At 38.8% G+C, this 11791-nt stretch overlaps 1 protein-coding gene across 1 annotated transcript in view; it reads left to right on the top strand.

Annotated features, from left to right (window-relative positions):
• Positions 1–1171: 1171 nt before the first annotated feature.
• neurl1aa (neuralized E3 ubiquitin protein ligase 1Aa) overlaps positions 1172–11791 on the top strand; it is a 45699-nt gene continuing 35079 nt past the window's right edge. The window contains exons 1-3 of the mRNA XM_086083144.1: positions 1172–1463; positions 7845–8095; positions 10151–10472. Coding sequence (XP_085939270.1) covers positions 1430–1463; positions 7845–8095; positions 10151–10472 — 607 coding nt within the window. The 5' untranslated portion in view covers positions 1172–1429. The remainder of the gene's footprint in view (positions 1464–7844; positions 8096–10150; positions 10473–11791) is intronic.

The raw sequence follows: 11791 nt of genomic DNA, 5'->3' as shown, positions 1-11791 counted from the left end.
TAATAAATCTTGCTTTTATATTTTTAGGTTTATTTACGTTTTTACAATTTCAGCCCGTACATTTTGTTATTTAAATTACGTCTTTAATATTTTCTTTCCCATGTTTGTCATCAATTGGATAATTTCTAGCCAATCCTGTAGCGTGACGTGTTCGTTAGGTGACCCCGATACGATCTGGCAGGCCGATCACATCTGGTACCGACACCGGCAGAGCAGAGACTGCTTCTGTATGTGTAAGACGTGTTGCAATGCTCTCTCCATAGTTTTGAGCTAGGGAGTTGCAAAAGTTCATTAAACTCTCCTAAACTGCATAGAAATGTAATGTAGATTTATAACAAATCTGTAACTGATATTTAGAGTTGGTTTTGGTTGCTAAAAGTGACACTAAACTATGTTAAATGTCGTATGAGTTTTGGCTTCATCTACACATGATCTATTCACTGCAGGGGAGAGACCTCGCTGTTGCCTCTGAATGTGCCTTTGCTTTTCCCTTGCTGCATCACAGAATAAAAAACAAGTGTCTGTCCTGACTCCTGCCTGAGTGTTTGCCTCCTTGAGTCTGCTCCATAAGATGAGGATGACTTTATCAATAACAAAATAATATTTGGTTCGATGTAAACACAATGAGAAGCGCTGTAAAAGTAGTAATAGTAATAAGTGAAACAAATATGATAAAATTCCAAAACCTTTTACTTACTTTCCATTTTGCAAAATGCAAATACCTTTTGCTATAATAATGACAGATGTTTCAGTGAATTTTTGTTTTCAGTGATGTCATTGGTCAATTATTTGGCTTATGAGTGACTCCTAATGTGTTTTAACAAAACCACAGTTGCGTTCTTATATTAAGTTTATTTAGACACAACCGAGAGCAATATCTGCATCCCAGAGATTTGCTCTTCAGAGCTGTTACAAATATCTCGCGCCCCAAACTTCTGAAATGACGATCGTACAACTATGCAGGAGTCAAGTGACCGTTGTGTCATTAAGACGACTGTAATTAGAAAAAGACACAAGACATGACGTGATATCGCCTACAATAAGAACGCTTAGATAAATAATTTGACACATAATGTTCTTCCTGACGAGGTTCCACTGCGCGTGCTTTGCGAAGGCGTCACGGTCACGGTTGCGGCAGTGACAGTGTTAAGTGTGGAGTCTCCACCTTTTATGTAAATACGTGTGACAGATGCGACTCAAGGCGGGGAAAGGTCTCGTTGAATGAGGGGGAGTTGTCGTCATGGACGTGTAGCGACGCTCTCAAGAAGGAGGTGTGGGTCGCTCTGTCCTAGCTGTGTTTGCATCTGTTCGAGTGAGGGAGGCGAAAGGTACCTTTTGGATGCAAACATGTCACGAGCGCCCGGCCTTGCCACGAGAGCATCAGACCAATAATACACGTCGGCGATAAGCGATTCCGAGACATACAGAAATGGGTGGGCAGATAACGCGAAATGCTTTGTACGGTAAGGAATCGTTGTTTAATGCCGGTTTCTTGATAACATGTTACTATATGAAGCGATTTTACAAGGGTGTTGTGAGGTAGCGCGCTGACACTGTAAAGATAATGCTAAAAATGGGACTCTTGCAGCTGAGATTCCCCTCGACTATTAATGGTTACATTAAAGGTGATTTAAAGTGTTTGTCTAGTGAGGCCACGGGGAAGTTGTGGTGGTTCCCCTTGCTTTGTGATGGGTTGTGGTTTCCCCTCATTAAAAAACAAAGGGCAGCTGTGCTCTGGGACGTCAATATTTTGATTTGTTCAAGAGTATATGACGTTATCCAGTGCTAACAGTGAGGTGGGAACATCCATTTTCCCCACATGATGGCAATCAACTCGGCTGGTCCTATTGCAAAACATTAGGTGGGCGTAAAAGCAGAAGTATTTTTTAATTTTTTTTATAATGTATCATGTGTTATATGAGACAGTGTCGTTTTTTTTTTCCTTTTTACATTTTTGTAGGGATCACTTCCCCAAAAGTAGGACAGACTAACTATCAAAGCCAACAATAAGGTTCTTGACCATTGTAAGCTAATATGTTGTATAAAACAAGAACATTCTTTTGTTTTGCAACCTCCCAGCCTTCACATCCCCCTTATTATTTGACCCAAAACCAATCAATAGAAACAAAGGTAACACACTATTGCTGTCACGCATCAAATTCTTAAATAATTACTGTAACAATAATCAGCTCCATTTTAGTCAACCTCTTGCAGCTTGTGTACATTTACACCACCTGATCATTCTAATTAAAGCCCCAACATTAATCCAATTAGTTAAAGGACAGACTAAGACCAAGGAGGATATAGCTCCTTCTCACTGGGATCAAGGTCAAGCACGTGAGGGAAATCCTGTCTTAGTATGCGAGTACTGACTTACTCAATTCTAGTGTAAACAGTTATTAAGTTTGTTTTGGAGAAGAATATAACTTCCCTCCTGTGTTTAAAATGAATTAAAGTGAGTAATAAGCGGTTCAGGAAAATGACCTTCTCGTGATGGGGAAATGAAGCTTCATGAACCAAGTGGGTTTTGTTTTTTTACTCTCTAGACGGTGATCTTGGTTTAAAGATGCAGTGGAAATTTAATCAATTTACATTGCACTAACTCACCAAGAGCACCATCTGGACTAGAGAAATAAAAAATATTCCAAGTTGTTCATGAAGTTTCATTTGCCCATCACTAGTTAGTATGTTCTAAATTAATTTCATATGTGCAATCACCGATAGCACAGGTGTTGACCTCGACATTGACATTTCAAAACTAGTTATACAGTCCCTTTTAATGTATTGGAACAGCATGGTCATTTCCTTTGTTTTTGTCGTACTGAAGAAACCTTCAGAATTCCAGCTTTTATTTCATTTGAAATGTAAACATAACTCACAAATATTATACATCTAAATGTACTTTTTGTGTGTGTATGTAATAGTGATTCTGTAATAATTATTCATTTGTATGTATTCACAGCAGTGACGTGCAGACTGTTGAAGTAGTCAGTCCTTTGGATATTAAAACAAATATAAACCCAATATGTAAAATTAGCCTATGTTTCAGTCTTGACCTGAATTGAAACATTTGTTTTCAAAGCTTTTACATCAATCTATCCCAAAACTCAAGCTGTTTAACAATTTGATAGCAAGAAAAACTAAATCATATTTAATGATTCACTATTTTCTGGACTCCACTGGTGAATTTTCACTTGCCTTTATGGCAGATCAAAAAGACTAAATATGTCACACACGTACATAAAATATATTAGAAAGATGTGAACATCAGCATGTGCAGTACATGTGTGATGAAAACATATATTGGCAATATAAAAAGAAAACAAATGTGTGAGGGCATATGTCAACTGTCTGTGTCAATTAATGTGTGTAGTCACTTGAGGCACTTAAGGCGCAATGTCTCTTGCAGTCACTCTTTCCCTTTCGCTGACAGTTTTTTAACAGGAAATGGGCAAATTCAGCTATTTTAATGATGAAATCATTGACATAATTGGATTAAAAAAGAATATCAATTATTTGCTCTTAAACACCACATGGCCCTGTGTAACAGTCAGAACAGCACTCTGACGATTTTGACACCCATAAAATATATATATTTTTAATTTGATTTATTTTTATTGTATAAAGACTTTCATCAAATCTCCCCAAATAAAAAAGACTAGTAAAAGTCCAGTACCAAAAATACACATAGCGATATTAAATAATACAGTACATTGAGCCCCCACTTCTGGTAATTGATACGTTCCAGACCCACTCACAATAGGAGAATATTTGCGATAAACCGTAGAGATACCATATTAGAAACTTTTTACCAATAGTTTTAACCATTACGCACGCACGCACGCACACACACACACACACTGAAAGTAATTAAAGCACACTTGTTAATGTACTTGAAGACACAAGTGGGGTTTCCATCCTGTAGTTTCAATTTTTTAAAAGTTAATTTACTGAAAATGCGCAAAACGGACGACTTATGCTCGTTTCCATTTGTTTTTCTTTTGCGAATATTGGGAGGGCACTGCGCCGCTGTAGGTGGCGGTATACGCCAGAGATGTGATCCACTAGTAATTTAAAAGAAGAAGAAGAGGAAGCAACTGCGATGACGTAGTATGAGTTTGCTTTTGTAATTATTGATAAAGCGTAGCGTTTCTTTGCCGTTTTCCATCTAAAATTGCAATAATATTCGGTTATTTTAATTAATTCCAAAAATATTTCGGTTTCGTCCCCCCCCCAAACATACCTTACTTTATCGTCCGCCATTGCTTTGTGACTACAAACGTACTTGTGACGTAATATTCGGTCAAAATGTGCACCGTGTCAGCGTTTATTTGCAAAACATGTTTCCATAGCCAAAATTCGCATTACTTTTTTCGATATGCTTTAAAATCCACTCCTTCAAAGCCTCAAAACTTGTTTTGCAAATGTTGGGCCCTTTTTCGAATTTCTAGCATTTCTATTCAGTTTTATTTTAACATTTCTTGAAAATTCAAATAAAAATGGGTGCATGGAAACCCCACTAAAGTTTGCAAACATACAATGTTGTGAAAATAACACCGAGATGGCAGTAATGCCTAAGGTGTGTAGTTACATGGCTGGTTGTTGAGTTGACGCTGATCATCTTGTCTTGCATTCTCAATACAACAGCTATAACCAAAACTATATAAATATATATATATATATATATATATAGTTTTGGTTCTCCATATACATACGTCACAAACTTCCTGCAGAAACACAGGCTTATTCAGGGGGCGCATTCATTATTACCAGCCCACATCAATTGTTTTCCTGCAATTATAGTTTGTATCATTGTAAGAAGCCAAAATCACAATATCAATAGTTATCAATCATAGTGGTGGCCGTGGCTCAGGCTGTAGTCATGGGGTGGTGTCGTTGTGTCCTTGGGCAAGGCACTTCACACACATTGCCTCCAGTGCTACTCACACTGGTGTATAGAAGGTGCGAATGTTTGGTGGTGGTCGGAGGGGCCGTAGGCGCATACTGGCAGCATCGCTTCCGTCAGTCAGCCTGCCCCTGCCCCTGCCCCTGCCCTAGCTCTGGCTACTTAAGTAGCTTACCGCCGCCACAGTGTGAATGTCTGAGTGCATGAATAATGTATCCATTGTGAAGCGTCTGAGTTTCAAGAAAGAAAATATATAAGCTATATAAATCTGATGCATTTTTATTATTTTATTATTAATGGCATTTTTGGGACTTATAACCCTCGTAAAAAGACATTGTGACGTGCCTTAGGTTATTGTTGTTGCAAAATGCATGTTTCTCATCCATTTCTATGCCTGCATACAGTATGTGAGCAGGAGCAAGCAATACAAAACTTTAATCAGCATGCAACAGTTGCTTGGGTGTGACAGAAACATATGTCTCAAGGTCAGATGACACTGTGAAGAGCAAGTGTCACTGTCATACAAATGTGACTTCTGCCTTTTGACAGCATGTTCTTGGGCAGCATGTCAACTTCATAAATGTGTAAAAGGAGGATCCCCTCACAGGACACCGTTATATACAGTGAAAAATAGCACAGTCACTCACATACTCTTACTCTTTTTGGTTGTTACACATCTGTGCAAAGTTATGTCATTCTGAACCTCAGGCCATACACACAATTACCTACCTGAACCCACAACCTCAGGGTTGCGAAACAACCACTCTACCACTGATCCACATTGCCCAAATGAGCACAAAGCATCATTGTTTGTTTTTTTACTTTGTGATACATTATTGATTATGTATAATCCGAGTAGTGATGAGAATACTCCAACAGCAGGAGAGCGCCACTCAACTCCCCTGACTCACCTTTGCCTGCCACATCATCATGGTGTCAATTATTTAAGTCAATTTACAGTGGTATAGTCATAACATATGGCACAAAAGCATATGCTGTACTTTGCCAAACACAGATTTGTCTGATCCATCCAATCCATCCATACTCTATAACAGGGATGGGCAAACTCGTTCCCGAGGGCCAGAGTCCTGCAGGTTTTGCATGTTTCTCTTCTCCAACACAGCTGATGTATGATCAGCTCATCAGCAAGCTCTGCATAAGCCAGATAACGATCCTGTTTATATATATATATATTGATCATGTTAGAGAAAACATGTTTTGTTGTTGCACTCTTATTCTTTCAAAATTGATATTAAGCAAAATGTATGTTTTAAGACTTTGTTTTCACAATCATTGACTATGTATGCTGCCATAATGAGCAAGACAATGGATTAATTATCATGATTATGATATATTACAATATATTATTATTAATATACATTATGATATATTATATTAGAACATTACTAGCTCGGTGGCCTAGTGGTGGAGTGTCCGCCATGAGACTGGGAGGTCGTGATTTCAATCCCCGGCCGGGTCATACCAAAGACGATAAAAATGGGACCCGTTCGCCTCCCTGCTTGACACTCAGCATTACGGGTTGGAATTGGGGGAGGGTTACCAAATGATCCCCGAGCGCAAGCCCCTGCTGCTGCTCACCCCTCCCTCAGTGGATGGGTCAAATGCGGAGAACAAATTTCACCCTACTAAGATGGGCGTGACAATCAGTGATACCTTAATATTATATTATTATATTATGATTATGATATAATATTATTCTTATGGTTGGTGTCTTTTGACAAATGTTAAATGAATGTAACCGTACAAATACAACATCATACATGTAAACATGAACGTAGCCTAAAAATTAACTATTGTCATCTTTGGTGGCACAGTGGTGACGTCTTGCTTAAAAAAAAGACATTGTAGACATTTTAGTTACACTTGGCTATTCTTCAGTTGGGCGAGTAGGAAGTGCTTTTGCATGTTTTTGCGGTGGTTACGCATATACCAATTCAAGATAATGATGATCAGGACAAGTTTGTCGTTACCTGTCTTGCGTGATATCAATGTGATGGCTTCATCCTGATGTCTTGCTGAAATATTTTTCTCACTTATCCATTTAAGATATGAGGCTGCTCTCATCTATGGTCAAAAGAGTATGCCATAGTTAGAATTCATTCCGAAAGTATGCATGTATAGTGACGTACAAATAAAGCTTGACTAATAATAAAATAGCGCAAAGATAAAACAAAGATGTTTCTTTTCCATTTAAGAAGTTGAAAAAAAATATCTTGTTTGTGGCCTGTAAAATAAAAGGCATGTTTCGACTGGATCCGATTGCTGTACAATGCGGCACAGGTCCTCTAGAAACAAGCGGTTGCTAAGGAACATGAATTTACACACAGCAGCTGCTCCTCTTTAGAACTCGGTAATGCATTCAGCTCAATTTGCCTTGGACCATGTGCCCCAAATTCAATTGCTCTCCTGTGACTGGGCCTAAGACAAAAGGCCACATCAATGCTTAGTGATACCCTTGCAGGATGAAATAGTGTAAGGGTCCTTACTAAATAAATACAAATGGGAGGAGAAATTCTGAATCCCAAAAAGTGCCAAGCAATTTAATGGTCATCAGGACAATATATGACATCTGTGACTGAACATTCAGGCTATTTAGTTATCAAAGTTGCCAGTAATGTAATTTCTCCTATGCATCCCATACCTTCTTTAACAAACACAAAGAGAGTGCCAAATGCCAACGTAACATGACTCGAGCAAACTAAAGGTTTGATTTCACAACATACAAATAAGTACCCTTTTCTGTCTTCAATTTACTGTGCTTCTCACACGCACGCACGCACGCACGCACGCACGCACACACACACACACACACACACATACATACATATATTATATATATATATATGAACGACGTATTTGTTATTACATATAATATAAGTATTTTGCATAGATTTAGTGTTTTGTCTTTTGTCTCTAGACTCTCTTGGTGGCCCCTTGCCATCCACATCCCACCGCTGTCACCACAAACCCAAGAGATGTCTGCCTATCCAGTGTGGTGGTGTTGGTGGTCCCCTTCCAGCCAGCCCACTTCTCTTCCACCCTAATGCGAAGGGTTCCCAAATTGTCATGGACCTTGCCCAGAAGATAGCCAAAAGGCAGGGTAGTTTCTGCAATGCCATCACCTTCAGCAACAGGCCCATAGCCCTGTATGAGCAAGTCCGCCTCAAGGTAGTCCATTCAATATTTGCCTTGATGATAAGTCAGTTTTACAATGTTTAATTTTCACTGTACTGTTGATTCTGTCACAATGTGTACAATACAATAAAACCAATTGTAGAATCAATAGTCATGGGATACCGGTGACTTTGACAGAAACATTACATTAACTCTAAAGGCTGTATCCCAATGAGAGGCGAACGTTGCCGAACGTAGTAAATGTTGAATTCACCAACAATGAAGTTCTCGTCTCTGCCATTTTGCAACATCTTTGCGACATTTTAGATGTAGATTTAGATCATAGATTTAGATTTAGACATTTGAGAACACGCGAAGTAACCTGAAATTTGAGTTAAATTGACCCAAGCGGGTCTGTCCTATTTTTGATCACAATTTTGTTATTTAAACACAATGGATGAAAATGATTATTTTTCGTTTCTTTATTGGAAGATGTTATTGGACATTTTTGTCCAGTCCACGCCATCGCTGTGCAACATGGCACTGTCCATTTTGGATTTGTTTTATGGTGCTGTAACAATGCGCATGGTAGTAAAAGTTAGTATTTCGTATCAGCTGAGTTAATATTGGCTAATATGAAATACAACATTGTGATACATTTTTCAGCCGTATGTCTCGGGAAATCAAGGGGGATTTCCAACCGATGCTGCCATTGCGGGGCGCGACGTTTCAGGCTCAAATCAAAATGATTATGGTAATGTTAGCGGAAATTTGCATGGTAGCAATAAATAGCCATCAGCTTGATAGTTGGCTGTTCCACACTGATCCGACCAGCAGCGCAACACTCAGAAGTACTGTAACAAACTAGTTTGTGTTTCGGTGCTTTCTTATTTACGAGTGCTTGTGAATGCATCGCGGGGAGGGAGGGGGAGAGCAGCCGTTTGTGTGTTTACAATAAAGAAGGTAAGATACCAACGTCTGCTATGAAACGTTACAATACTGTGTAAAGAAAAATTTTAAACAGATGAATTAGCTCATCGCTATACATTCTTCACACAGCCACTGCAGACAGAAATGTATTTCAATCCAAATCTAATCTGCTGGGAGATGAGGATTTCACGACGCTATGTGCTGGTCCTCTTGGGAAACATCAACGAAAACTGAAAAGTCCTTTGTCTTACTTTAATTTATTACAAATTAATCTTAAATCAGTTAGTTTTGTTTTGAAATTATATTGTGAGTGACTGTTCTGTCTTTTGTCAGAATAATCAAAAGGTCTTTAAAATGATCATTGGTTGAATGGAAATTCATGTATCAAAAGTATGGACTATATGCCGCGGAGGAGGCGGGACTTCCAACTTTTCACCCATCAACTTTGTTTCTGTTTCCGGTTTGCGACATGTGGGCCGCGTCCCAGTACTTGCGCTTCCCTCGGTTGTGCGTTCCCGTCGACGGGTGCGAGGCTGCGAGTGTGTAGTGTCCGGAGCATTTCCGATAGCCGAGATGCCTTCCGGCGATGAGCGGGAGCACACGGTTGGGGGGCGCAGGGGTGGGGGTGCGAGTGTTGGAATGCGGCCAGCAGTGGCCGGAAACAGCACTGATGTGTAAACCCCAGAAGTCGGAAGTCCGTGGCATCTACCCCATTAGTGGTATCTGTTACTTGGTATCTGTGAGTACTAAAGATTTGAGTGCTCATACTCAAAACAAAAAAGGTGGTATCGTACGAACATCTACTGTGAAATGACTTTTTCAGTTTGAAGTGAAAATTCGTGTGTTGAATTTATTCAAATTTATTTCATCAAGTGTTTTCACACAATAAAATTATCTAGATCCAGAAACATATTTAAGTGAATTTAAAGTTTACTTAAAAAATTTGTCTGAGCCAGATTTGTGTGTGTGTGTGTGTGTGTGCAACCACTGTACATAATAACATTGAATACCATTTTAAGAGTGTAGCGGCCCATGCAGCCCATGATATTGTCCCATATCAGTTTTTTTTTCATGGGCATTCATCGTATTGACTGAATCTGTTGGTTAACTTATTGGTCCACTTAAAAAATTACTAACTTGAAAACGCATTGACCCCCACCCCCACCCCACCCCCCACAGATTACAAAAAAACAGTGTTGTTGGAGTGGAGCTCTGCGCCTGGGGTTCACCTCCAAAGATCCCTGCAGGATAAACCCAGACAACTTGCCAAAGTACGCCTGCCCAGACTTGGTGTCTCAGAGTGGTTTCTGGGCTAAGGCTCTACCTGAAGAATTTGCTAACGAGGGGAATATCATCGCCTTTTGGGTTGACAAGAAGGGCCGTGTTTTCTACCGCATAAACGAATCCAGCCCTATGCTGTTCTTCAGCGGAGTCCGAACTACCGAACCCCTCTGGGCTCTTATTGATGTCTACGGTTTGACCCGTGGAGTGCAGCTGCTAGGTAAGATGGTTGATTCAGTTACAAACAAAGACACATACTTCTGCCTGCTAAAGGCCACATTTATTTATGTATTTATTTATGTATTTATTTATTTATTTACTTGTTTATTTTTTAACATTCAAAAGTATGTGCTACTTTTCTCGCCTGTGGTGGATTTAGACCCACCTAAAAACCCATTTAAAAATGTCAGTTATTAATATTGTGTTTTTCTTTTGCATGGATTCATATCATCCGACAGTTAAATACACCTCCGAAATGTGTTCAAACTTTTAACTGATACTATTAATTTTGGTAAATTAAAAAAAATCCATCTCATAGATGTTATTATGTAATGGTTGTCAATAAAGTACCTAAGGCCAATCACTTATAAATACATTTTAAATGCTAAAGAGCTTTGGAATTCTGTTGTCTTGCGCTTGGGGAGTGGGGCCTGAGTGTTGCGTCTGCCGCATGTGACATATATAGAGATTTGTACAACGAAGGGCCGTTTTCCCCACTGGCATGTATTAAGTCACTAACAATGACATACAGGTAAAAAAGAAAAATCATCTTTAATAAAAAGAACAACAGTTGATCATTTGCATATGGTCACATCACAACAAGTAAAAATACTTCTCACACACATTTGATGGTGCTATCAAGTGAGCTGATTGCTTTCAAACTCAACCTAACATTTGGCACCTACACTGCAATAATTAATTGTCCACTCTGACAAATGTGTTTTCAGACCACAGGTGCACAATGCTCAAAAATAAAAGGTCGTTTGTTTTGTTGAACTCTTGAGATTTATCATGAAAATGCACAACAAACTAGTGGAAGAACACCGTCACATAGAGCGCAGTGGTTTCCAACCTTTTTGTCTTATGTTGATGGTTCTCCAAAAGTACAGCATTACACAATGAATTATTAAATGAAAATCATTTAATATAAAAAAAATCTAAATAATAACAAACCTGTCTTTTTTTATGTATCTCTTAAACATTTACCACAATAAACTTCATAAGTAAGAGTAATATAAAATTCCACTACAGCAGTTTTCATCAGTCATCTGAGTTTTAATGAGACACATGAGTTGACATGTGACTCTTGTGATTGTGGCGTATATGCCATTTTATTGATAGGCTTATGGATTGACTACGAATATTTTCCTGTTAACTTGTAAAGAAATGATTCAATATTTCCTCATACCTTCTACAGTGTGTCCTCCTGGTTGGAAAACAATAGAGCAGTGCCCACTCTTGCCGTCTTAGTCTCAAGTTAAGCGATTTAATTTACCCAACAATGCTTGCTGTGGAATGTCTTTTCATAGTTCTTAATGT

The sequence above is a fragment of the Leptonotus elevatus genome, chromosome 8 (assembly GCF_054856555.1).
Source record: "Leptonotus elevatus isolate MCC_2025b chromosome 8, RoL_Lele_1.0, whole genome shotgun sequence".
Lineage (NCBI taxonomy): Eukaryota > Metazoa > Chordata > Actinopteri > Syngnathiformes > Syngnathidae > Leptonotus > Leptonotus elevatus.
The sequence above is the reverse complement of the archived record's forward strand: the minus strand, read 5'-3'. Positions and strand labels throughout refer to the sequence as shown.